At 46.4% G+C, this 27,456-nt stretch overlaps 1 protein-coding gene, 1 long non-coding RNA gene and 1 pseudogene across 10 annotated transcripts in view; 1 reads left to right on the plus strand and 2 right to left on the minus strand.

The window, feature by feature from the left end:
* The window catches only part of LOC128316466 (uncharacterized), a 28,825-nt gene extending 10,430 nt beyond the window's left edge, over positions 1–18,395 (minus strand). The window contains exons 1-2 of the long non-coding RNA XR_008300408.1: positions 18,134–18,395; positions 11,742–11,927 (exon numbers count right to left, since the gene is read on the minus strand). This is a non-coding gene — a long non-coding RNA (uncharacterized LOC128316466). The remainder of the gene's footprint in view (positions 1–11,741; positions 11,928–18,133) is intronic.
* LOC106973398 (mesoderm-specific transcript homolog protein-like) lies at positions 7,710–9,316 on the minus strand (annotated as a pseudogene).
* Positions 18,396–18,532: 137 nt separating the features above from the next.
* CRADD (CASP2 and RIPK1 domain containing adaptor with death domain) overlaps positions 18,533–27,456 on the plus strand; it is a 269,785-nt gene continuing 260,861 nt past the window's right edge. The window contains exons 1-3 of one of the 9 annotated variants that reach the window (XM_053226597.1): positions 18,533–18,671; positions 21,101–21,458; positions 23,178–23,629. In XM_053226597.1, coding sequence (XP_053082572.1) covers positions 21,320–21,458; positions 23,178–23,629 — 591 coding nt within the window. In that variant the 5' untranslated portion in view covers positions 18,533–18,671; positions 21,101–21,319. The other 8 variants (XM_053226599.1, XM_053226601.1, XM_053226602.1 and 5 more) reach the window with 8 other exon arrangements.

A 27,456-nucleotide genomic window follows, 5' to 3' on the forward strand; every position in this document is an offset into this window, starting at 1 on the left:
TCAAGGGGTGCCCAGTCAAAAAAGTCACATACACGACACACATATATCTGTGAGGAGTAGAAACCCACAGGTGCAGGGCTGTGTGTGTGCGTGCTTTATTGACAAAGGGCTCTAGGGTGAAACCTTTGAGGATGCGAGTGAAGCAGGACAAGGCAGGGGAGAAGCTAGGCAGAGGTGGGTACCGCCTCGGCTGGGTCCCACAAGATGCCCGTGACATAATAAAAAGTATATATCTGACACAGAACTCCTAAAACCCTTAGAAATGATTCTCTTTTGTTTGCTAATGAGGTGAGTTCTGGGGGAGGGGGGCCTAGATAGCTTCAGGATGGGAGCTGCTCCACAGAAAAAAATAGCCACGTGATTAGAAGGTTAGACCTTTCAGCCCTGCGTCCCCACCTCCGGCAGGGCATAGGGACGGGAGATTGAGGACAATCACCAATGGCTAGTGATTGAATCAGTTGTGCCCACAGAATAAAACCTCCACAAAACCCCTAAGCCGTGAGGTTCGGGGAGCTTTTGGGGGTGGTGAACACGTCTACGTGCTGGAAGGGTGGCACACCCTTAACCTAAGAAGCTCCCGCTCTTGGAAGCCTTTCAGATCTCCCCCTATGTACGTCTTCACCTGGCTGTTCATTTTTATCCTTTATAATAAACTGTAATAGTAAGTAGAGCGCTTTCTGAATTTCTATGATGAATTGTTCTAGCAAATTATCGAAACTGGGTGGGGGGCCTCGTGGGAAGCCCTGAATCTGTAGTCCGTTAGACAGAAGTGCTGGCCACTTGGGGACCCCATTTGTGGTTGGCATCTGAAGTGGGGTCTGTCTTGTGGGACTGAGGCCTTTAACTTGTAGGATCGCATGCTAACTAACTCCAGATAGATAGCGTTAGAACTGAACTAAATTGCTGGACACCCAATAGGTGTTGGAGAATTGCTTGGTGTCAGGAAAAACCACATTTGGTGTCAGAAAACACCACAGAGTACCACAAAGTTGTTGCAGCTTGAGGTAAGGCGGTTGAACTTCCATGCCCTGTGTCAGCTAGCCATTGGCTATGGGCTTCCCTGAGGGTAGAATACTCTCCTGAATGTTACTGGGCAAGTTGGCTCCCATGGGTCAAGGGCGACTCTGCAAGGGAAGGGTGCAGCTGTAAGCCTGTGGCAGCCGTTACTTGCAGTAGCCATGGGCCGGTACACCTGCCGGTGAAGGGAATCTGGACAGCACACAACAGCGCTGATTACAAAGTTGCATTTGGAGGAAGATAGGAAAGTGTTGGTGGAAGTTGCCAGGAGATGTGAGTTGATCCACTGAAATCAGTAGGGGGCTGTCGTTCAAATGGTAGCTCTTCCCCCACAAAAGTAAAAGAGATCGCTTGGAAAAATCATCAGGAAGCTCCTGCCTAAAGATTCCAATAAGATATAAGGTGATTATATTACCCAGGGTTCACCAGACAAATAATACCAATAGGAGATGCTAATGTGTGCACACACACACACACACACACACACATGCACACATATATATTGATATAATTATGGAGGCTGAGAAGCTCCACTATCTCTTGCCTATAAGCTGGAGACCTAGGAAAGCCAGTGGTATATTTCAGTTCAAGGCCAACAGCCTGAGGAAGGGGGTTGGGGTATGTGATGGTCTAAGTCCCAGCCTGAGCTGAGAACCAGGAGCATGACGTCTGAGGGCAGGAGAAGCTGGATGTCCCAGCTCAGGCAGAGAACAAATTCTCCCTTCCTCTGCTTTTCTGTTCTTATTCAGGCCCTTGACAGATTGGACAATGCCCACCCACATGGGGGAGGGCGATCTTCTTCACTCACTCTACCCATACTAATCCTTTCCAGAAACACTCTCTCGGACATACCAGGAAATGTTTTAGCAGGTATCTGGGCGTTTCTCTGCCCAGTCATGTCAACATGTGAGATCAGCCGTCATAGTGACGCAATGGAAAAGTGTTTAGGGCAGAATTGACGTGCTGGGCGTTTAAATATAACACCTAGGAGTGTCTGAGGAAGAACACTTGGAGGGCTCCTAGCACTAAAAATAGAGCCAAAAATGAAGTTTAAAATGAAATCCTGGTTTAGGGTGTGAGACTACCATCCTGCTGCTTTTTAGAAAGCTAAGACAAAAACAAACACATAACTATTTATTGAGCACATACTATTTGTCAGATGCTGTGACTATTTGGCTCCAGCTTTACAATTTATAAAGAAAGCACTTTCACATATACAGTCTTGTTTACCTCCCACAACAGTCTTACGAGGGAGAATGATCTCCATTTTAGAAATGAGGAAACTGAGACGCAGAGAAGTTAAATAACTTGCTTATGGTCCTTGGTCCTTGAGTGGGGCTTGGGCTCTGGGAGTTATTCAGAGAAGGACAGATAGATACAGCCCTGGGAATGGAGTTCCAGTTCTCCATGCCACCGTCTCCTGTTCCTTCAGGACTTAGTGGAGACCTGCCACTTTCCTTTTATCTAGATCAGGTTCTGACTTCCAGAAGCATAAGACTGCAGCATGGGGGCGCCCAGAAAAGATGCTTCCATGCGAAGTGAACAACCTCACCAGGGGCACCTCCATTATTCACAGTGGTGTGTCCTCGCCTCAGGAGCTGTCCCGGAAAGTCACATAAGATGTATACAAGAGAGGGCCACTAGAAGGAGGGGTGAGATGGGGTGTGGAGTCATTTTACGGGGAAGTGGAAGGTCACAGGTCACAGGTCAGCACACGGTGAGATACATCAGTAAGGGGAATTCTAGGGTTGTGTCTAGACATTGGCTCCTGGAAATAAAGTGAATCATAAATAAGAATCTTTCTGGAGCTGTTCTGAGAGGCAGGAACCCCTCCTTCATGGCCTTAACGCAGCTTTGCTGGAGCGTGTTTTTACCGCCGTGTCCCTGCCCCTAAGCCCGGTGTAGGTACGCAATGTTTATGAGAGTTTACCTGGTCCGCCCTCTCTTCTCTGCCAGATATGAGCTGCCAGGTCAAGCACAACCTCCTCACCTCAATCAATTCTGCAAACATTTATGGAACATCTTTTCTCTGGTGGGCACCTTGTTAGGACTTATGGGAAATGCCAAGGTGAAATGCCCAGATCAACACGGACAAGCGTCACAGGGGAACACTTGCTCGTCCCAAGCATGACCTCTGGCCCTGCTTTCCCGGTCCTTTTGGTGTAACATCCCCCACCAAGTCAGGAACTTTAGTGTGACCCCCCCCGCCAAAGTCACTTTCTCTGGCACCCCTCACACTCAACCAATGTCCAAGGCTCACTGGGGTGCTGCCCCTAATTCCGTTGTCTCCAAGTATCCCAAGTGAGGGGTCTGATCATCTGTCAAGGGATGATTTCAACAACCACGTCCGTCCATCTCGCTTTGCCCTCATCAAATTCAGCTTTCCCACCATGACCATCAGAGTGACCCCCGCAACATGTTAAATCCAGGTGCATGTCCCCCTGGGTGGAAACCAGTCTCCACAGCATCTTGCTCTACCTGCATTCCGCTCGCAGAACTATCAGGAGCTAAGAACAAATGTGTGTAAACCACTTCAGCCTATCTGGGAGAATGTAAGAGTGCTATTTTTGTTTTTTGATGTATTTTTATCTTTTAAAATCGAGATATAATTGGGGCACCTGGGTGGCTCAGTCGGCCGCGTGTCTGACTTCGGCCCAGGTCACGATCCCGCGCTTTGTGGGTTCGAGTCCCGTGTCGGGCTCTGTGCTGACAGCTCAGAGCCTAGAGCCTGCTTCCGATTCTGTGTCTCCCTCTCTCTCTGCCTGCCCCCCACTCTGTCTCTCTATCTCCCCAAAATAAATAAACGTTAAAAAATTATTTAAAATCGAGACATAATTAACATCTAACATTGTGTAAGTTTAGGATATGTAACATGTTGATTTGATACGTTTATAGGTGACAACATGATTATCACCCCATCCCATAATATTATTTCTTTCTTATGATTATAACATTTAAGATCTAGTGAGAGTGCTAATTTTTAAAAATGTTTATTTATTTATTTTGAGAAAGAGAGAGCACAAGCAGGGGAGGGGCAGAGAGAGGGGGAGAGAGAATCCCAAGCAGGCTTTACACCATCAGTGCAGAGCTGACCCGGGACTCCCATCTCGTGAACCAGGAGATCATGACCCAAGCCAAAATCAAAAGCTGAAAGCTTAAGTGACTGAGCCACCCAGGCACCCCAAGAGTGCTATTTTTAAACCTGTTTTTGTACTGAAGGTAAGTCAGTATCTTTTCTTACGTGTAATTTCACTGACCCTGAACTATTTTCCTTCTTGAATAATCTGAATTAAGGTGGAGGGTGAGCATGTGCCTAGACCTTTAAGTTGTGGGAATTAAAAAAAAAAATCACCCTTACCTCTCTTATTTGTCTTTCTGGGGTGAGGACTGTACAAATGCCAAAATGTGGGTGAGAGGGAAGGAAGGTTATTCAGTGATGGAATCTTCCATGTACACTGACTTCTTAGACTGCACGATACAAGATTTCAGCTTTTCCCCTCTCTTTGTTCTTCTCCAAGTTAGTTATTTTTTAGTTTTACCTTTCTAAGAGTCAGATTTACTGGGAAATAATTTACGGAAAATAAAATTTACCCCTTTAGGAGTGTATCGTTCAGTGAGTTCTGTCCATTGTATACAGTCGTGTAATTGCTGCCTGAATCAAAACGTAAAACCTTTCTACCAACTCCAAAAGCCTCCTCGTGCTCCTCCACCGTCAGTCTCCTCACCCACCCCCATTTCCTGGCAACATCTAATCTGTTTTCCAGAAAGGCATGTCAATGGACTTCTATAATATGTAGCCTTTTGTGTCTAGCTTCTCATACTCCACATACTGCTTCCGGACGAATTCATAGTGTTGTATGTGTCTGTAGTTTGCTTTTTTTTTTTTTAATTGTTGACTATTATTGTTCTATGGTCTGGATATAGTATGGTTTTTTAATCTATTTACCGGCTGGTGAACATTTGGGCTGCTTCCAGTCTTTAGCTAGTATGAAGACGTTGTTACAAACATTCATGTACAGGCCTTTGTGCGGACATACGAAATCATTTCTCTTGCATAAATACCTGGGGGTGGTAGTACCAACCACAGGAAGTGCATGTTTGATTTTATAAGAAACCACTAAGCTATTTTATTTTTAAAGGTTATTTATTTTGAGAGAGAGACAGAGACAGAGACACACAGAGAGAACAAGTGGGAGAAAGGCAGAGATCGAGAGAGAGAGAGAGAGAGAGAGAGAGAGAGAATCCCAAGCAGGCTCCATGCTGCCAGCGCAGAGCCCCACTCGGGGCTCGATCTCATGAACCATGAGGTCACGACCTGAGCTGAAATCAAGAGGCAGATGCTTAACTGACAGAGCCACCCAGGCACCCCACCGCTAAACTGTTTTCAAGTGGTTTTACCATGTTCCGTTCTCACCAGCAATGTGAGAGTTGCAGTTGCTTCATATGCCTGCCAGAGTTTGATAATGCCAATCTTTAAAATTTTCGGCATGCTAGTGGGTGTGCAGTGGTATTTTATCATGTTTTCACTTAGATTTCTCTAAATTCAAATTAGCATCTTTTAATGAATTGATTGGTCATTTATATACACTCTGTGATGAAAAGTGTCTGTTTAAATATTTTGACGACTTTTTAGTTGGACTTTTATATTCTAACCAAGCTGTGAAGGTTTTTTATAAGTATTCTAGATACAAGTTCCTTATCAGATATAGAATTTTCTAATAATTTTCCAAGTCTGTGGCTTTTAAGATTTTTGTCAACATTATCTTTTTTTTTTTTTGTAACAGCTTTATTGAGATATATTCACATAACATTATCTTTTGAAGAGCAGAAAGTTTTCATTTTGATGTCAAGTCCAATGTATCAATATTTTCTTATGGTTTGTGATGTGTGTGTCCTGTGTAAGAAACAGCACTGTCAACAATAGCCAAAGGATGGAGAGAGCCCAAATGTCCATCGATGGATGAATGGATAAAGAAAATGTGGTATATATATACACACACACACATACACAATGGAGTATTATTTGGCAATCAAAATGAATGAAATCTTGCCACTTGCAACTAACTATGTGGATGGAACTAGAGGGTATTATGCTAAGCAAAATTAGTCAGAGAAAGACAAAAATCATGTGACTTCACTCATATGAGAACTTTAAGACACAGAACAGATGAACATAAGGGAAGGGAAGCAAAAATAATATAAAAACAGGGAGGGGGACAAAACATAAGAGACTCTTAAATATGGAGAAGAGAGGGTTACTGGAGGGGTTGTGGGAAGGGGGATGGGCTAAATGGGTAAGGGGCATTAAGGAATCTACTCCTGAAATCATTGTTGAACTATATGCCAACTAACCTGGATGTAAATTAAAAAATAAATAAATTATTCTAAAAAAAAAAAAAAAAAAGGAATCCTTTGCCTGACCCAAGGTAACAAGATTTTCTCCTTTGTTTTCTCAGAAGTTTTATAGTTTTGTCTCTTATATTTGATTTAAAGTTAATGTTTGTGTGTGGTATGAAGTAAGGGTCAAGATTCGGTTTTTTGGTGTATGGACGTCCAATTGTTTCAGCACCATTTGTTGAAAAACTATCCTTTCTTCATTGAATTACCTGGGCAGTTTTGTCTAAAATCAGTTGACTACATTTTGGTGGATCTATTTCTGGACTCTCTAGTCTGTTCCCTTGACCTGTATTTTTGTCTTTAGACCAGTGTTACTCTGTCTTGATTACTATAGGTTTAGAATAAAAATTCAAATCAGATAACGTGACTCCTCCAACTTTGTTATTCTTTTTCTAGAATAATCTAGAATAATTTCTAGGCCCTTTGTATTTCCAAATACATTTTATTTCTTTATTTTTTGTCAAAATTCATTTTTATTAATAAAAAATACTTATTCCAGTGTCAGTTGTTATACTTGAAGTGCTAATAAAAAAAAAAAAAGAATTTAAAATAATCACTCCATCATCCTGTTTTGACTAAGGCAATGAAGCTGTGGGTTAGGAAAAAAGTATTCAGCACCATTTGCTCATAGGCCTTTCAGAATTTATTCTTAAAGTTTCTGGAACTTTCCTGTCTGTAAAGAACAGGAATTACTGAGCTACAAGAGGCAGCCTCTCTGGGACAACCAAAGAGAAGTTAAGCAATCATCGTAAAAGGAATCCGTGTACATTTAGCACAGTAAACTTGGACAGTACCACAATCCCCTTCCCTCTAGCTCAGGAGGGATGTGCTTCTAAGCACTGAAGTATGAAGAGGCAGACTATTATTTGCTGTCAGAATTAGTAACAGTAAATCTCTGGCACGGATGCTACTGGTCCTTAACATCCTGTGATTTTAGGAAATCCTGTAAATAGTTTGGATTTGATTCAGTTTATTCAGAAAATAAACCTGTTGAATAAGGTTCACTACTCTGCCAAAGCATCGCTGGTTTAGTATCCTTATAAAATATATATAGTATGTGCAGGTAAATCATAGTCTTAAAGCATATTTAGGAGTGCCTGGTGGCTCAGTTGGTTAAGTGGGTAAGCGTCTGATTTCAGCTCAGGTCATGATCTCACAGCTCGTGAGTTCAAGCCCTGGGTCAGGCTCTGCACTGACAGCTCAGAGCCTGGAGCCTGCTTCAGATTCTGTCTCTCTCTCTCTCTCTCTCTCTCTCTCTGCCTCTCCCCTGCTTGTGATTTCTCTCTCTCTCTCTCTCAAAAAAATAAACATTAAAAGAATAAAGTATACATATTCAAACCAAAATCTATGTCAACAAAATGCCTATAATTAAAAGCACCTGATGGAACGAAATACTAAGTTATGACAAGGGAGACTTACTCTCACTAAGCTGTGTTGCTTAGAGAAGTTACAAAAGGATGTGCCCTTAAAGCCATTCGAGGACGTGTAAGGAGACACCCTCTCCTCATTCTTTACCATAGGATTCCAACCGAGGATGGGCCAGAAATTAGCATTTTTAAATATTTCAGAAAAGTCCACAGAAGTGTTAAGACTTTTAAGAATGTCTCCCTATCTTTCTGTATCTGTGAGCAGTAGTGCTCATCAGAACTTCCTAACAGTGCAAAGGCAAAGGCAAGTGCATACATTCGCTCAGATGTTAGAAGAATGGGAGGTGAACTGTTAGGGCCATCCTTAGCTGGAGCTTCTGTGGGTTTTTTACTATATGCTGATCACCAGTGAGTCAGGTGAACTGTTGTGAGAGAAAGTGTTTGGTGGCCAAGACTTCTTTTGGGCATTTCTTTCTAAGTGGAATACACAGCAGGTAAGGAAGTAGGGGAGGTAATACAGGGAATCTACTCTTTGCAGCTCAGAAGGAGTTGAGGAAGCCCATACAGGCAGTCAGGAAGCCCAGGGGATCCTCTAGCTGTGGATAGTGGCTAACGTGGTCATCCAGAATCGACACTGTGGTATTTTCCTGTACAGCTCCAAAAACTCTGGATAGGGGACTTACGGGATCCAATGGTCCATAGATAAAATGAATGGGGACAGTTAGAGAAGCCAGAGCTCCCATCTAGCATCTTCTAAACGTCTTCCTCAGGTTGATGTACTGTAAAAGACTGTCGATAACTAAGCTTCCATCATTGTGGCAGATCCCTGCCCACATGTCCCATGGCTCACTCTTAGAGAGGCGGGTGTACAGCCTAAAGACTGGGATGAGACCTCAAGAGAATACAAAGAAGTTCATCAATCGTGTGAGGATGGGTGACATCATGCCTCCATCTTTGAGAAACTTTTGGAGAAGGAGAGGACGGTAAGTCTCAGGAAATATACCTTCCATTTGACAGATAGAGACTCCTTATGGTAAGGCTACCAAATCGATTCTGCCTGAACCTACAAAGCAGCTCCTGAGCAACGATATCTCCATAATCATGAGACAAAAGGTTGATCCTGTGGTTCTGGAACCCCAGGTACCACAAAAGTGCCTCCACAATGCTGGCCTGCTCAAACATGGAATAGTAATGTGGTCTCAATTTGTTACTGAAGCCAAAGCCCACGAAATCAAGGGCAATCACTTGATGAAAACTTAGGGTTTCCCAAATCCTCTACTAATCATAGCTGGAATGTTAGAAGGCCATGTAAAAGCACAACTATCTCAGGACATCCAACCACACCAGAAGAGTCTTGGTAGAAGATGCGCAATCCCTTGTAGGTGAAAAATTTGCCTGACAACTTCCAGGAGTAAAGAGCAGGAGAAAGCTGGGGGTGGGGGTAGGGGATGGGGGAGGGGTGGGATATGCAGACAGGCTGCGAGCAAGGGCACAGCCAATAGCCCAAACTGAACCCACCACTCCCTCATCCTCATCAGGTGAGACCGGGACTACAAGGCTCCATGTTTGGGGGAAACGGTTGTGCATGTGTTCCAAATACATTTTAGAATCAGTTTGTTGATTTTTACAACACAAGGAGAAAGGCTGTTGAGATTTTGTTTAACAGTATTGACCTTCCCATCCATGAGCATGGTCTGTCTCTTCATTTAATTTTCCTTAACTTTTCTCAGCACTCAAAAATTTTCTTTTACATGTACAGCTCTTGCACATATTTGATTAACTTTATTACTATTTCATGTTTTTAAATCTATTGTAGGTAGTATTACTAACATTTTCAATTTCCAGTAGTTTGTTACTGGTAATTAGTAAAACTTATTTTTTGTATTGATCTTGTATCCCGAAACCTAGCTAAACTCACATATTTGTTGCAGTAACTGTTTTTGTTTTTGATTCCTTACAATTTTCTATGTAGAAATTATGCTGTTTGTAACTAAAGACATTTTTATTTCTTCCTTTACGATCTATATACTTTTATTTATTTTTTTGTCTTAAGGCACAGGCCAGTACCTCCAATACAATGGTGAAAAGAAGTTGTAAAAATGGACATTCTTGCTTTCTTCCCAATCTTAGTGTGGGAGCCTTCAATCTTTCACCATTACCATGATGTTGGCTGTGGTGGTTGTTGTTGTTGTTGTTGTTGTTGTTGTTGTTGTTGTTGTTGTTTTGTAGGTAAGGTTTGTCAGATTGAGGAAGTTCCCTTCTATTCCTAGTTTGCTGAAATTTTTTTTATGATGGATGAATGTTGAATTTTATAAATGATTTTTTTACATGTATTAAGACATGATTTTACTCTTTTAGTCTGTTGAGATTGTGAATTACCAACTGACTGTGAATGTTGAACCAACCTCACCTTCCTGGAATATATCCAAGTGGGTCATTCATATATCATCCTCTTTATGTATTTCTGGATTCAATTTGCCATTATTTTGTGATTGTGCTTTTGAGAAATATTGGTCTATAGTTTTCTTTTCTGTATTATCTGTTTTTTTGTTTTGTTTTGTTTTGTTTTGTTTTTATATCTAGAACATTCTAGCCTCCTAGAATGAGTTGTGAAATATTCCCACTTTTATTTTGGGGGGAAAATTTAACAAAGAATAGGTGTTATTTCTTAAGTGTTTGGTAAAATTCACCAGTGAAGCTTTCTGAATCTGGAATCTATTTCTTTATAACAATAGGGCTATACAGATTACCCATTTCTTTTGGGTAGGGTTTGGTGTTTGGTGTTTTATTCTTTTGTAGTGGTCATCTTTACGTGAGATGTTGTCATATTATAACTGTTTTCTGATTTCCCAGTTGCTATTAGTGATATTTATTTATTCATACCATCTTTATTTACTATGCTATCTTTATTTTTGTCCATTTAATGGCTGGAATCAACAGATTACAATATAATTAATCGGGTAGACAATGAGCATGTGGTGGGGTTGGGGGGGAAACTAGGTGATAGTGGCAAACAGAAGGCATGATAGACTTTGGACTAAAAATTCTATGTGGTGAAAGATAAGGATCTGCCTGATGACTTTGCCAGGAAAATTTGTCTCTTTTAAGTATTGGTGTTAAAAATGGGAAGGGTGGGGCGCCTAGGTGGCTCAGTGGGTTAAGCGCCCAACTCTTGATTTCAGTTCAGGTCATGAATTCAAACCCCGCCTCGGGCTCTGCACTGAGAGCATGGAGTCTGCTTGGGACTCTCTCTCTCTCCTCTCTCTGCCCCTCCTGTGCGTGCACTCTCTTTCTCCCTTGAAATAAATAAATAAACATTTAAAAAAATAAAAGAGGGAAGGAATAAAAGAGGGGGGGGAAGGGGAGAACTTGAAATAAAATCTCTGTGGGGCGCCTGGGTGGCGCAGTCGGTTAAGCGTCCGACTTCAGCCAGGTCACGATCTCGCGGTCCGTGAGTTCGAGCCCCGCGTCAGGCTCTGGGCTGATGGCTCAGAGCCTGGAGCCTGTTTCCGATTCTGTGTCTCCCTCTCTCTCTGCCCCTCCCCCGTTCATGCTCTGTCTCTCTCTGTCCCAAAAATAAATAAACGTTGAAAAAAAAATTTTTTAATAAAAAAAATAAATAAAATCTCTGCAACACTGGAAAAGCCAAAGGGAAAAATGGCAGGACTTACCAGCATGATGTCCACAGAGTTATTTCTAAATAGATTTTTTTCAATGTGTTTTATAAGAAATAAGACTTTCCTTTTATGTTTATTTTAGAATTGTTGGCACATACTGAAATGTAACAATTTCTTGATTGGGAATATTTTAAAACAAAACAAAGGAACCTAACCTTTCCCTTCAACTTCTATCCTTTGCTTTTGTTCAAATGTTGTAAATAACATTTGAAAATATTACAGCCACATTTGTTGGGATAGGTACTTTTAGTGACTTGAATGACCTATTTAAAAAGCAACTTACCTGAGGCCCCTGGGTGACTCAGTTGAGCAGCCAACTCTTGATTTCAGCTCAGGTCATGATCCCAGGGTTGTGGGATTGAGCCCCGCTTCAGGTTCTGTGCTGGGTGTAGAGCCTGCTTGATATTCTCTCTTTCTCTTTCTCTTTCTCTCTCTGCCCCTCTCCCCTGATCGTGTTCTGTTTCTCTCTCTAAAATTAAAAAAGAAAAAAAAAAAGCAACTTACCCTCCAAGCTACTTTTCCACTTAAAAATGTTTTCTTTGTTCATATTAAACTCTATACTGTTTTCCCAAGGACAATTTGTTTACAAGTACAGAATAACCTACTTAATTGACTTCAGCTTAATTTATTTACACATAAACTAGGCATTTTTTCCTACTATTGTCAACGTGTTATGTGAATAAGATCAGGTATATGTTATGATACATTGGTGAAGAGAGATTTAAGCCATTATATACAGGCAAACTGGTGATATTATATTGCTTTCCATTAGGTCAGGGCACGACCATTATAATTTTAACATGCTACATTAGCAGAAAAGGCCTGTATGTGTGACCAGCGTGCCTTCCAATGTAGAATGCGTATGGAGGTTGTCCCGTGGCTCAAGGAAGTGGCAGTTGTGCTATTCAGAGCTTGCCTTTTGTAGCCCTGCCACATGCCTTAGGTTAAAGTTAGTCTCACCCATGACTGCCAATCTCTAGCCTGGTTCACTGGGTACTGCTGCTTCTCAGAATTCCATGAGTAAGCCAGGAGTGCTGTTTGTTATTTACTAATAGGTATTTCTTCTGACTGCTCTGCTTACCACATCATCACACCAGGCCTTGACCTTTGTGAACTTCTCTGGAAAATCAAACATACCTAGAAGCTGCCCAGGCTTATGTATAAAAACATCATCAGTTGCTCTTTGGGAGGTTGTGGAGTGGGGCTTGGAAGGTGATTTGAATGAGAAGGAAACACAACTGCTCATCAAATCCAAGGTTTTTTTTGTTTTGAGAAAACACGAATCCCGAGAAGTTAAGGGGCTTGATCAAGGTCCCCTCTCCTGTGAAGCCTTTCTGGACTTCCCAAGGTGGTTGTAGGGGTGCTCCCCAGCTGTTTGCAAAACCAGTCTGCATTTCTCTATTACTTTTAACCCTTTGTTAGCATCATCAGTGATGTCCCTCTCACTTAACTGAGACCCTCTTAAGAGTGGGCTGGATTATATTTGTCTACAAGGCCTAGAGCATTTAAATACCCATGAACATTTATTGGGTGGGTGAGTCTCTCACATGCTGTCTACTAGGTACCATAGTTGTGAGGTCAGGCTCCAGAGATTAAGAAGAAATTCTAAAACAGCCAATTTCTTCTTGGTAACAGACCAGAGTCGGAAGGCTAAGCCATAGATTAAGGTGAGCATCTGGGGAAGATGAAAAGTCAAGGGATCCAGGGCAGAAAAGTGGTAAACGCATTTGTTTTCTTACTTGTGGATGCATTCAATTCATTCATTCATTCATTCATTCATCCATTCACTTTATACTGGGTATCTACTATGGGCCAGGAGCTTCTTTAGGCATTGGGGATAGAGTAGTGATTATAACATACAAAATCTCTGCTTATGTTTCAATGAGAGAGAGACATTAAACAAATGACAAATAAAAGCCATTATAATGTCAGGTAGTAGTAGCTGCTGACATGAAAAATAAAGCAGGAGAAAGAAATGGTCATTGATAAGAAACAGGAGGCCTCTCTGAGCAAAGACCCAAACAAAGTGAGGGAGTGATGCCATGAGAATACGGGGCAAAGAGCAAGTGCAAAGGCCTTGAGGCAGGCTTGTGTGTTTGAGAAATGAGGCAAGAGGATTAGAACATCGTGAGGGAGAAGAAAGAGGACAAGGAAAATTATTCTGCACCAGTGAAATGATGTCCTTTCTAGCACCAAAGTCTGATGATTGGTGATCCTCTGACTATACTACCAGTTCAATACAGAAAGACCCATACAGAACTATCTTCTGTATGATGAGCATCTCTTACTTCTCCCCTGGTGCTGTGCAATACCAATTCCCTTTTACAAGGTCCTGCTCGCTCCACCCCATGATGGAGCCTACTCCTTGGTGCCCTGGCCGGCTTCAGTGCTCTGGGTCAGGGATTCCAGGAGGGAGAAGCTGGGCAGATGGCTTTTATCTCTAGTACTCTTATCTCTAGGGAAGCACTTCCTTGGAGGTTCTCCACCTCAGGACAGGGTTCTTGCCTCAGGTCAAGAGGCCCCTCAGGATTCATAGTTGGGCTTCAGGTTGTCAACTGATCCCCCAAATCTGTGCTTCCAGAAGATACTTCTGTAGAGGCTGTCTTAGATGGAGGCTGTCCACACACGCCTGGGTCGTGTAGGAACATAGAGGAATGAAACAGGTCAGGTATGAGAATCTAGCCACACTTTGTTCGCTTATTATACACAGAGGAATATGTTTCACTTTTATAGAGAAAGAAGTTCTCTCCCAGTTGTCTGGAAATATCTGGTCTTTTCGATCTTTCATTTCCCTGCTTCTGGTAGAGACTGGGGTCCAGAGAAATATCTCACCACCGTAAGAAAAACACTGCAGGTGTGATGACAAATGGCAAGTCATGTTCAGAGTTGGGGAGGCCGGGGGATGGTGAGGACTGTGGTGAATGTGCCTTCCACAGAGGCAGCCACCACTCTGCTTCAGCTGATCTCTGCCTTGAGGGAATGGGATCCAGTGTTGACAGAGTTTCAGGTTGGTTAAGAGAAAGCAGAATTCTGGATCACTTTGGGGTGAAATCTCTAGAATTTTAATTTGATTCACATGGTTTTAGAGAGAATCTTGGCACACCAACCGTGACACTCCGAGGGATCAAATATGGCCCACAGGCAGGTGGTTTGTGAACTCCAGTCTATAGATTTTACCAGAATTTCTGAGAGATCTGTGATTTTAGATTAACAACTACTTTCCTAGAATATGACTCCCCTCAGCTTCTGTGACTAGAAAGACCAAGGGCATGTCCATCTCGCATGCTCCTGGGGCCCAGAAGTCTAGGGGAAAGCCATCTGCCCAGCTTCTCCCTCCTGGAATCCCTGACCCAGAGCACTGAAGCCGGCCAGGGCACCAAGGAGTAGGCTCTATCATGGGGTGGAGCAAGCAGGACCTTGTAAAAGGGAATTGGTATTGAGTAGCACCAGGGGAGAAGTAAGAGACGCTCATCATACAGAAGATAGTTCTGTCCTGTATCTTTTCAATTCTCTATTCCACTCCCTCCCATGGAGTCTTTCCTACCCAACTCCCTACACCCCATGAGAGTGTCTCTGACGACAAGTTACAGGACCCAAGTCAAACTAAGGAGGAAAAATTAACGTGTTGGCTCCTATATCTGAGCCCAAGGGTGGTGTGGCCTCAGGCAAACTGGATTCAAGCGCTCAGAGACCTCTTCGTCCCACTCTAGCCTGAGCCCTGCATTCTCTGTTGCTTCCCTTCTTTGAAGGGCTCCTTCTAGGTGGTAGAAAATTTGGCTCACATGGTCATCACTGCTCATCATCTCAGAAGCGGGGGCCGGAGGGGGGATCGTGTCTGCAAATAGGCAAAACAACAACAACAACAACAGCAGCAACAACAACTTAGTGTGGAGCACTTGTCAACTCCAGTATTAGAACATCTGCATTGCAAATCAAGAGCATCCAGTTTGACTTTGGCACAGAGAGATTTTCAGGCCTTGGCAATTCCTCAAATGCAGGCCACAGAAGAAACTTCTCCCTTCCCCCGTCAAGTAGAATGACAGTTCAGCATCGCAGCCATGCACCTGCCCCGCTGAACAGAACAGATATGAGATACAGTGTTAGAGAGATACAGGGATATAGATATGAGATATGATGATCTCATTTAGTTCTCCCCACCGCTCTCTAAGGTAAGTTCCAGTATTATCTCTGTAAGAGGATAAATAATTTGCCAGAGATCACTCATGTAGCAAGTGGTGGCAGAGTGAGGATTCATGCCTGGGAAGTTTAACCTTAAAGCCACACTGCTAACGGACCACCCATCCATCCACTGACTCATTCAACACGTACGGGGAATGCCGGCTACATGCGGGGGACTATTGGAGGTGTTGAGATGTAGCTGTGAAGAATGCAAACACGAGTACATGGCCTCATGGAACTTACATTCTAGTGAAGGAGAAATACGGGAAACCAGACCAATAAATAAAATATACCTAGGTTAGATAGTGATCAGTGTTAAGGAGAAAACCACAGCAGGGAAGAGAGAGAACTGTGTGTGGAGGTGGGTTGAATCTGAATACGGTGGTCAGGCAAGGTCTCACTGAGCCGGTGGCACTGAATAAAGGTCCGTGGAAGTAAGGGAACAAACCACGCAGATATCTGAAGGAGGAGCCTGGTGGGTCGAGGAGAAGGTGCTGAGGAAGGAGTAAGGGCAGTAGGTGTTGGAAAAGGCAAGGAGTCCAATGTGCCTTGAGCGGAATGATCAAGGGACAGAGCAGGAGGGGATGAGATCAGGGAGATAAATAGAACCGAGAAGCTACTGGGATTTTGTCTTTCACTCTTGTGTGATGCAGCCATTTGGACTGGAGCAGATCCTTAAACAGGGTCACTGTTGTTGCTCTGTCAGGAAGAGTCTGTCGGAGGGACAAAGGTACCAGGTAGAGGCTGCAGCAGTAGGCCAGGCAGAGACTGGGAAGCCTGGCTTCGACTGGTGTGTGGTGAAAATGTGGCAAGGGCTTTACTTCTGGGTTTGTTGTGAAATCAGAGTCAAAGGATTGGCCAACACGTGGGATGTGGGGCGTGTGACAGAGAGCAGGCAAGGACGATTTTAAGGCTTTTAGCCAGAGCAACGGAAGATTAGAAGTGGCATTTCTCAGAGATGGGGAGAAATGAAGGAGGAACTGCTTTTGTTTTTGTCTCAAACAGGGTCGTTTTAAGAAATTATCGGGGGGCGCCTGGGTGGCTCAGTCGGTTGAGCGTCCGACTTCAGCCAGGTCACGATCTCGCGGTCCGTGAGTTCGAGCCCCGCGTCAGGCTCTGGGCTGATGGCTCGGAGCCTGGAGCCTGCTTCCGATTCTGTGTCTCCCTCTCTCTCTGCCGCTCCCCCATTCATGCTCTGTCTCTCTCTGTCTCAAAAATAAATAAACATTAAAAAAAAAGAAAAAAAAGAAATTATCGGGTCTCGGTTTGGGACATGCTACACTGGGGGTAACCATTAGACATCTGAAAGGCAGTGCTGAGTGACCCGCCTGGGAGTTCAGGAGAGAGGTCCGTCAGGACTAGAGTCATAAGCTGTACGGATTACACTCTACCCTCTTAGAGTCACTGAAGACACTCACATGCAACTTTGGAAAACAATGACTGTATCAAAAATACTGGAACAGTATTAAAGAAAGTCAAGTTTAAAAATTTACCCATATCCTGCCACCCGAAAAAAAGCTTTCATTTCTCTACATTTCCTTCTGTTTTTGCCCACAGGCATATACATAATGCTATAATATTGTAACCATAGCATAGATACAATTTCACATTCTACTTTTTTCTCACTTAACACCATCCCATAAATATTTTCCTAAGAGGCCCTCCCATATGTGTTTCTTGGGGATTAAAAAAGCCAACAAAATGCTGGGATCTCTGGGAAACAGTTCAGAAACAAAAGTCGAAAATCTTTCTTTGCTACAAAATTTGGTGCCCCTGCAGTTGGCATTGTGCTTACTGTAATTTTCGTGAACAATGACTGTCTGTGGAGGTGACTTTGAGCTGCGAGCTGAATGATGAGAGCTGGCCACACACCCATTCTGGCGAAGGGCATCCCAGGAAGAGGGAACAGCATGTGCTAGGAGGCAACAGGAAAGTACATGCATGTAGGTTGCATGAAGGTTGCTGGCAGATTCATTTCAACTGGCAATTAAATAGAAATTTATCTTTGTAAAAACCTTAAAATCTTTTAAACTGCAGAACAGGGGGTACATCCTTGGTCTGGGATTCTCCGCAGAGGAATAAGAAGCCAAATGGAATAACCTAGAACATAGTGAACCCTAGTAGATACAGTGGTTCTTAAAGGTTCTCTGGGCCTCAGACTACACACAAACTCTACATGAATCTGATTTGTTCATTCATCCCAGTCCCTGAGCCAGGACTGGAGTCCAGTTCCTTCATTTTATAGAAAAGGCCGAGGGCCCAAAGATGGTAAATGATTTGGCCAAATTATTCAGCCACTTTATGGAGTTTTAACTAGGGTTGAATTAGCTCTGCCCTCTACTTGTTAGACTCTAAAAAACCAAACATGATTCCATCCACACCACTCTATTGTTGACAAAGTCATTTGTTAGCTTGGAAATGCCTCCCTCCCCCCGCACCCCCCCCTCCCGCCCCTACTTCCTGGCTCACCTGCCTATCATTTGCATAGTTACTTACTCAAAAGCAGGAAAATTATTGAGAGAATCATTCCTGCCTGACTCCTGCCTGTCCGGGAAGGCAGGAAGCTGGTTTACGTTTCCTCCTAGGGCCAGCAGGGGGGACATCAGGCAAGGTTTGTGAGCCGGCCTCCCCCACGCCTCCTCCCCCTTCCTCGCCCAACTTCCCCTTAGCCCCTGCTTCAACTGAAAGTGGCCATTGACCTTTCAAGCTTTTGAGCAGTGATGCAATAGAATAGTATTTCAAAGAAAAATGGTTATCGAAATTTGGGATCCGGTTTTCCCGTGAGTGCTAATGGTTTTTTAAAAGTAGGTCACACTTTGGAGGCGGGCATGCAGGCGAGGAGCTGAGTTCCAACGGAGTCCAGGTGGCCTCCAATCGGGTGGGAGGAGGTGAGGGTCTCCGGGCAGGGGAGTGACTAGATCTTTCCGAATTTCCAGTCCCTGGGCGCTAGCCCTGCGGGAGAAATCGCCAAGACGAGAGCTCTCGGGACTGCAAGGCACCGAGGCCGGCGGTCCAGCACGACCCGGGAGCGTAGGTAAGGGCGCCCCTTCAGCAGTCAGAGCAGGTGAGCGGGGTCTACCAGCGGAAGGAGACAGTGGGGCCGTGTAGACTACGAAGAGAGGGAGGAGGGGAAGGGGGAGGAGGGGAGGAGGAGCCCGGCTGGGCTGCTGCCGGTGACTTGAGATCAGGAGCGCCTGGGGGAGGAGACTGAGAGCCGCTAGCGCCGCTTAAGGAGGCACCGCTCTCAGATCGCTGGCTGCCTTCTAGGACCTGGCCGAGGGTACAGCCTTCGGTCCGCTCCCTCCGGCTCTCAGTGGGGAGCGCGGGGGCCTGGATCGGGGCCTCTCCCACCCCCACTAATGTGCCGTAGAGCGAGAGGGGCCGTTTTCGGGGACCCCCAGCCTCTCCCGCATCCCTTTCACAAAATGTGCAGTTGGGAGGGTCACGTCGAGAAGGCGCGGAGCGGGTGGGAAAGACAGAGCCCCGCGGCTGGGCGAGGATATCGCTTGGTCATCAGACCCCCGCGCACAGCTGACATGGTGGGGGTCAGGCTCCGACCGCCGAAGCGGGGACGGCGGTGGCGGTGGGGCTTGTGCGCGCCTCGGAGCACTCGGAGCTGTGCGGTCAGAGGCGGGCGGACTCCTAGGCAGCCGCGCCGCCCGGCACCGCAACGAGCGCTATGAGCCCGCCTCGCCTGAAGCCTGCGCATTAGCGCCGGAGCCTCTTTAAAGCGGGAGCGGGGGCCGCGGTCACGTGAGACGGATTCCTGGAAAGTTCCTGGAAAGCGGCCTCCGCAGCAGCCGGGAGGGGCGCACTGAGAGCGCGGACAGGGGAGGGAGGCGGGGAGCTAGGGAGGCGCGCGGGGCTGGGAAGTCGCGCGCACACCCGACTCCGGGGACAGACGTTTAACTCTTGCCATGTCTGGCCGCCGCCACCGCGGCTCACGGGCCTTGGGCTTCCCTTGAAGCATGAACCTCCTCGCCCGCCGCAACCGGCGCTGCGCGGGCCGCGGACAGTTCGCCCCCCGGACCCGGTGCGCACAGCCTCAGGATCCCCTGCGCCCGCACCCCGGGCGCCGGAGGAGCTCGGCCGGGGGTTGGCGGCAGGTACTGGTCCCGGGAGCCCGAAGGCTCCTCCCCATGGAGGGTCGCCGGGGAGGGCACGGGGCGCGGCTGCGAGCGCCCGGCGGCCTTGGCTTCCGCAGTTCAGAGCGGCCAGGGAGAGAGTCCGAGCTTCGGCTCTGCCCCGCGGCCGGGCGCTACTGCCTGCTTTCTTGGGCTCCTTCTAGGCGTCGGGAAGTCTCCGGAGTTTACTCCCCCGCCCCAAACAGCCATCCAAATTAATAATCCTCCTAATAACCTGATCTGCCGCTCCTCCCCACCCGCCTGCCTCCCGCCCTAGTTCCTTCCTCCTCCCTCTCTTCTTCCCACCTCCTTGGTCGCAGCCGGAGGGAAAGCCAGCAGCTGCCCAGGGTGGGGGATTTCAGAGCCCGGGGGTTCTAGGCGAAGATCCCCCGGGCTTTTGTTTGCCCTCTGCGCAGAGAACTCTGGCTAGTGCGGAGCGCATCCCCAGGCATCTCGTTCCCAAATTAAAAGTCAACTGGGGAAACTCGGGCAGAAACCCCTCCTCTCCCTGGCCCCTCCCGACTCCCCCGCCCCATGTCCGCTGGGGAGGCTGCCTGGTGTGGACGCTGCGGCCGAGGCCGAGGTAAGGGCTCGGCGTTCGTTGTCTTGCACGTCCAGCGGCGCTCGCAGCCGCCCATTCTGCCCCGGCCCGGGTCCCGGCTCCGGGCTCCGAGCCCCCGCGAGGGCTGCGCGCTTGGGCCGATTCCTCGACAGCGCCCGCGGCGGCTGCAGCAGCCGCCGCCGCCCGGCCACTAGAGGGGCAGCCACGGAGCCCGGGGAGCCCCCCAACTCTGCCCCAAGCGGGCGCTGGGGAGCGGGCAGAGAGGAGCCAGGCAGCCTCTGGGCGGGGGTGCGGCAGCTCGCGCACCTTGGCGCCCCGGGCTGGCGGCTCAGGGTGCTTCGTCCCGGGGCCCCCGGGCTGTGCGGGGTGTGAGATAGAGGGGTGCCAATTTGGGGATATCTCCTGTTCTTTCCTTTGCGATTTTTCTGCTTGTCCTTGACTAGGGCCTATTTACCACCATACCCGCAGGTGACTCGTCTTTGCTAGTCTGCGATTTCAGCTAGTAGCCCTGGGCGGGAAGACACCCTGTTCCCCACCCTCATCCTGTCCCTCCCCCCTCCCCCTCTGCAACTCCGGCGTCTTGGATCGCTGCTCTCTCTTTTATCCTCCTTTCTCTACAGCTGGGCCGGGGCAGTCACTGGATGCTTGGGGTTAAATGGTGCGGGAGGATAGACGCGGAGGAGTCCCCGGGATTTTCCACGTCTGTCTTCCCACCCACAATCCCGGACGCAGGGGTCCAATTTGGACCGACCCAAGCCCATACTTTCTTTTTTGCAGGCAAACTGTGGGTGACCGCGCCTGCGGGGGACTTTGCCATCCGTCCACTGGGACCTGGGGAGGAAAAGCCAGAAGCCTCCCATCCCCTCCCCCTCCACCAATTCGGATACCCCGCAGAGACTTGCTTTGGGGTTCTCACTGATTTCCAAGAAGGACGCGTGCCCCTCTCTGATCCCAGTGCGGGCGGCCACCTGTCTTTGCCGCGGTGACCCCTCTCCCATGACCCTGCGGTGCCTCGAGTCCTCCGGGAATGGCGCGGAAGGGACGCAGAGCCAGTGGGGGACCGCGGGGTCCGCGGAAGAGCCGTCCCCGGAGGCGGCGCGTCTGGCGAAGGCCCTACGGGAGCTCAGTCAAACAGGTAGGGAGCCGACCAGCCGCGACGCGCACGAGAAGGGTCGCTTCCCCAAAGACGCGGTTGGGGGCTTTGCTGACGCGGAGCGCGGCTAGGAAGCGGGGCCGCGGTGCGGAGCGAAGAATGGGATTGAACTGCAGCCCCTCGCCTCCCGTCCCCGCCTCAGGGCGGGGGCCCGCGGAGAGGATGTCCGCACGGCCCTGGATCCTTGGGAATGAGAAAGAAAAGTGGTTCTCGGGGGACCCAGAGGCCTAGGGGTGGGCAGAACGCGAGAAGGGCTGCTTGGAAATAGCCTCTCAGGGAGCTGGAGCCTTCAGCTGTTTGCCGCAGCTGCTCAGGGGTCGGTACACGGGCTTGAACCCTAGCGGGAGAAAGAGCCAGGCGCCTCCCTTTCCGCGGGGAACGAGGGCGGCCAGTGGGCGCTGCGCTGCCCGCAGTTTCAGCCGCATCCGGCTTCCGAGCCGAGCCGCCGCTGCAGCCCGGGACCTTGGCGGCCAAGTTCCAAGGACTGATTGCCGCGCGGGCGGCTGCAGCAGGGCCGGGAGGAAGGCGGCCAGCGAAGCCCCTTGCAGAGCGCGGCCTTGAGGGGCTGCGCGCCCAGGGTTATTGCTTGGTTCAAGCGCAGTCCTGCGCTTTGCGTGGCCCGCCGTCGTCTCTCGGCGTCTGAAAGAAGAGAAGATTGGAAAAAAAAAAAAAAAGGCAAACCACGCAAGCTTTCAAAATCTGAATCCCAAAAGCTTACGTTTGGGGCAAAATTGAAGTTTTGGTAGCCCTAGAGAGAGGGAAAAGTCATTTGCGGTTCGGTCTTTGAGTGTGGACCACCGACTTTCCCTCAGCGGGGCGGACCAGGCAGATTGCAGGTATCCGAGCAATTTGGGGGGTGGGGGATGGGGGGTGGGGTGGAAGAGCGCATTGTTCAGACTTCTTATGCAGAATGGCTCGAAGTGATTTTTGAAAACGAGATGGGCCCCGGGATGGTGCAGGCAAATGAAATGGAGAATGGAGAATGCTGGGGGGACGGAAGGTTGTGACGGGATTTGGATTAGGGCAAAGTCCAACGGAGGTGCGGATTGTAAACTTGAATTACTTCTTATCAGTTGGGGTTTCCCTCATTTCTCAGTGGCTGATATGGCAGTTGTAACCAAAGCAACAAACAGAAGCTGTTGTAGTAGAACCGCGCTTCAAAAACAAGGAAATAGCAGTACTTTCCAAGGTCTCTGAACAGAGTTTCTGCCATGAACGGATTTGGGGAGGGAGGGAGAGGGTGGTCGCGAGTCTTCCAAGAAGTTTTGGGATTACAAAACTGCTGGGATTGCAGGAGTTGGGGTTTCCACCTTTGTAAGGGCACGCCTTTTATTTCTAACTTCCGAGTTACTTCTAATTTACTTTGATTTCACCTGAACGGTGCTAGAAGCATCATGCTTTCTCAGCCAGTGTGTCCTATGGCAAAATTCTGTGTCCTTCGGAGAAAATCTCAAGAGAGTTTAAAGGGCTACCGAACGTTACTTTTTAAAGAAGAAAACTGGCTCACAGTTTGTGTTCATAAAACGGACCCACATTTTCATTAGATGTCTACCTAAAATATTTATGGTAGTCTGTGGTAAACTGTCACACACTTCTCTTTAGAGCTAGAAAAATTGTTGCCAAGTATTTGCCCTATTTAAGAAATTCTGTATAATAACTATTTTACCCTCTCTTCTTTTTCTTCTTGAACGGAAACCCCAGGTTGGTACTGGGGAAGTATGACTGTTAATGAAGCCAAAGAGAAATTAAAAGAGGCACCAGAAGGAACTTTCTTGATTAGAGATAGCTCACACTCAGACTACCTACTAACAATATCTGTTAAAACATCAGCTGGACCAACTAATCTGCGAATCGAATACCAAGATGGGAAATTCAGGTTGGACTCGATCATATGTGTCAAATCCAAGCTTAAACAGTTTGACAGTGTGGTTCATCTGATCGACTACTACGTTCAGATGTGCAAGGATAAGCGGACAGGCCCAGAAGCGCCCCGGAACGGCACCGTTCACCTTTATCTGACCAAACCGCTCTACACATCAGCCCCGCCTCTGCAGCATCTCTGTAGACTCACCATTAACAAATGCACCGGCACCATCTGGGGACTGCCTTTACCAACAAGACTAAAAGATTACTTGGAAGAATATAAATTCCAGGTATAAGTGTTTCTCTTTTTCTAAACATGCCTCCTATAGAGTATCTCCGAATGCAGCTATGTATAAAAAAAAAAAAAAAAAAAAAAGGAACCAAAACTTGAGTCACTACTCTGGATAACTACTCGGCATTCTAAAAACAGCTGAAGTCCATCTAACTTAAACGTGTGACGAGGTAGCTAGGTATTTAAAGTTTCCCCAAATGTTTTCACCTGAGTAATGCTTCCTTTCCTAAGGCTGACCAAGACCAGCTGATCCTTTTAAGTTAAAAATAAAATGTCCTGAGTAGAGGCTGAAGGAACATTTTATCAGAATGCCTTGCCTTCCCAGGGTTCCTGTTTGCTAGGTAGAAGGCCCAGACCCTGGCGGTAGAGCAAGAACTCCGTGCAGGAGCACTGAAGAAGTCGAAGGAAAAAACTGACGCAGGCTTAGCTTTAATTTTACATGCCTGGTGATCAGAGTCTACTTTAGGACGTTTTCTGTTTTTGCGTTCTTGATGTACCTAGGAGTTTTGTCAAACAGATCCTGCTTGTGAGTATTTATCCTCCTTTTTATGCAATTAACCAAATCAACCAAAAAAGTGACCATGAAATCCTGTATTTGACTTTTTACTACATGTATGAACTCTCTCATGTGAATGAGTACTGTAGTAATCCATTTTAAGGGAGCCTTATTTCAGAAATATTTCAAACTGGTGCAAACGGAAAAGACTTTGTCTTTTCCTTTAAGGCTAAAGAATGTCGTGCTATACAGGTGCAACTCAATCCCTGTTAATAAAACCATGTAGATACAGACATTTTATCCTTTGAAGTAGCTGTATCCCAACCTGTTGCCATTGACTTTTGGGAAACGGCTTTAGAAATTTCCAAGTTGTCCTTGAATTGTCTGACCACGGACATCAGCACTTGGTCTCCCTTCTACCATGTAGAATACTTCGACTTAATTTTCTTCCAGAGATAGGGGGATACTTGCCTGTTTTTCAAAGTGTTTATTTACTGCTGTTACTATTTGATTAGAATGTATTAAATAAAAATACTTGACTTTTACAAGTTGCACTTGTTACTTTGAATTGTAGGGAACATACACGTTCCTGGTACTAGCCAGTTGTCGTAAAAACGTCTGTCATGTGACATCAACCAACCACTCAGCAAGAGGTAGCACGTGACTTACCCTTCCCTAAAGTTATGGGCCGCATTTGCCCTTTGCATTTGGCAGGCGTGGCTTAGAAAGTACAAGTGCCTTCAAGCGGCCTGGTTTTTTACCGATTGAATAAGGGTAACACTAACGCCCTGTGTGTTTCCCCAAAAAATGGTTTAGAAACTACAAAAACTGTGACGTATCCTGGTCTTTTATGGGTTGATAGGCATAACACACAATAAAAATTCAAAGTTTTATGGCTATTTACTTTTTGCCACCACCTCATGACCGTTGCAGATGTAGAGCCCAGACAGTATTCATTTGGCCGTCTCTAAAAAGAAAAAAAAATGCCCTGCTTGGTTACATTCTTTGGCGTGTCACTGGCAAAGTGAGTGTCATATGTCTTGTGTGCCCCAAGTGAATTATAAAACTCAGTTATAAATTATAGTAAAACCCGCATATCCCTCGTCATGAAAATATTCGTATTTTCATGAAGCTCTTGAAAAACGGTTTTGGGCCTAGAAGGAAAACATAACCATGCACAGCCAAACAGCAAAGATGGCTAGGTGTGCCTTACGAAGAATTTATTTGTAGCCTAAAATTTAGAGAAGAGCTCTACTTTTAGGGGCTGGTCTAGATGTGGACTTTTTCATTAGGATGTTTAGATTCTGTGCTTTATTTCCCACCCCCCCCCCCCCCCACACACACACTAAATGGTTAGTGTGGGGTATTTGACTCTTCTGGCAAAACTTCCACATGATCAATGTCCGGGGCTTCGGACTTTCTATAAGGTCTTTTGCATTTCTGTTCCCATTGGTTCAAACTCTCTGATGCCTCTTGATGTTGAGAGTTGGACAGGACTGCTGGGGTATGAACGAGCACACGGAATTGTGGAAAGTTCTTGGCATTACTACTAGCAGGTGACCGACTATGAGAACACCAGAGGCTAGCCAAGATCTCTAGAGTGTGCCGTGGAATGATTACCTTACATTTCAGTCTTCCCTATTCCAAGTAAGTTGATAAGCATCAGGAGATAGTCCTTTTTTTAGTGGGGGCAGGTGTGTGTGTGTGTGGTTCGCTGTGGGTTTTTTTTTTAACATCATTTATTTAGTTCTTGCTCAGCTCTTTACATGCATTATCTCATTTAATCTTGACACCGACCGTATGAGCAAAGTTCAGTGATTGCAGGAGGTCCGACTTACAATTTGTGAGTGAGGAGGCATTCCAGGAATATCCTAGCGCTTTTTATTCCTGGAGAGGAATTATGAAGAGCAAAGTGCTGCTGTTTCTACATTGATCCAGACAAACAAGTTACAACAGGCTATAAAAGGAACCGTCAGCCTTTTCACTGCTGCCCCAACTGGAAAAGTACAGGTACCTTAATTAATGTCCTCTGTGGGATTCGAATCACCTTGGCCCAGTAGTTTTTTCCTGGTGTAGGGGTAAGTGAGGAAGGGGTTAACTTAAAAATTTTTTTTTAGTGTTTGTTTTTGAGAGACACAGAGAGACAGAGCATGAGCAGGTGAGGGGCAGAGAAAGAGTAAGACACAAGACCCGAAGCAGGCTCGATGCTCTGAGCTGTCAGCACAGAGCCCCACTCAGGGCTTGAACCCACAGACCGTGAGGTCGTGACCTGAGCTGAAGTCGGACACTTAACCGACTGAGCCACCCAGGTGCCCCTTAGATTTTTTTTAAGTTTTATTTATTTTGCGAGAGAGCGAGAGCATGAAGGGGAGAGAATCCCAAGCAGACTCCGTGCTGTCAGCATGAAGCCCGATTTGGGGCTAGAACTCACGAACCAAACCTTGAGATCATGACCTGAGTGGAAATCAAGAGTTGGATGCTTAATTGACTGAGCTACCCAGGTGCCCCGAGGGTTAACTATTTTGCTTGGTTGTGGGCAAATGATGCCAGTTACCAATTATTGGTAGCCCCATTTTATAGATGGGCAAACGGAAAAGGTGAAGGTACACTTGACTAAGTTATCCTCAATGGAGCCAGGAAGAAAGCCGGTATTCTCTCCCTATGGAGGCACTTTGGGCCTTTAGTGAGGGTCTGTACTATTGTTTTTACTGTTGAAGAACAGAGTACACGAACTTCTAAATCTCCATGGACTTAAGATATTTTGATGTGAGTTTCCACTCTGAGCAGATTTGAGGCAGAGGGGTTTTTGTTCCACTGTAGTGGGCACTAGGGACTGCTTTTTAGGGACTTGGGTTTTAGTTTTTAGAGCTTTGAACGGTGGAGAAAAAGTTCAACTTAGGAGCTGAGAGTTCTTTTTTGGCATGTCGGTAAGAAAGTCTTGACTTCATAGTAATTATGTAATCCAAATAGGTAACAGAATGGGACAGTTGTTTGGAGTGTTTATTTTCTTGGGAAGGATTTTTTTTTTTTTTTCTGCTTTTAGAAAATTGTACCCTGGTAGGCGGGTAGGAGACAGAGACGTCATGAAGTAATCCAAGGGATGGAATGTCCTGAGACCAGGCCGTGCCCTTCTCGGTTGTCGGTTTTAGGCACAGGGCAGTGGGGGTTGAGTGGCTGTGGTTCCATGTAACAGCTGGGCTGAGGCCTGTCTTGCCTCTGTGGTCATGGTCTCAGTTCTGTGTTTTGGAGCAAAAAAGGCTTATCGTTCATCCTAGACCTTTCATTTACCAAGAGGCCGGTAACGTCTCCCGATGGTTTATTTCCTAGAA

Source organism: Acinonyx jubatus, chromosome B4, assembly GCF_027475565.1.
Source record: "Acinonyx jubatus isolate Ajub_Pintada_27869175 chromosome B4, VMU_Ajub_asm_v1.0, whole genome shotgun sequence".
Lineage (NCBI taxonomy): Eukaryota > Metazoa > Chordata > Mammalia > Carnivora > Felidae > Acinonyx > Acinonyx jubatus.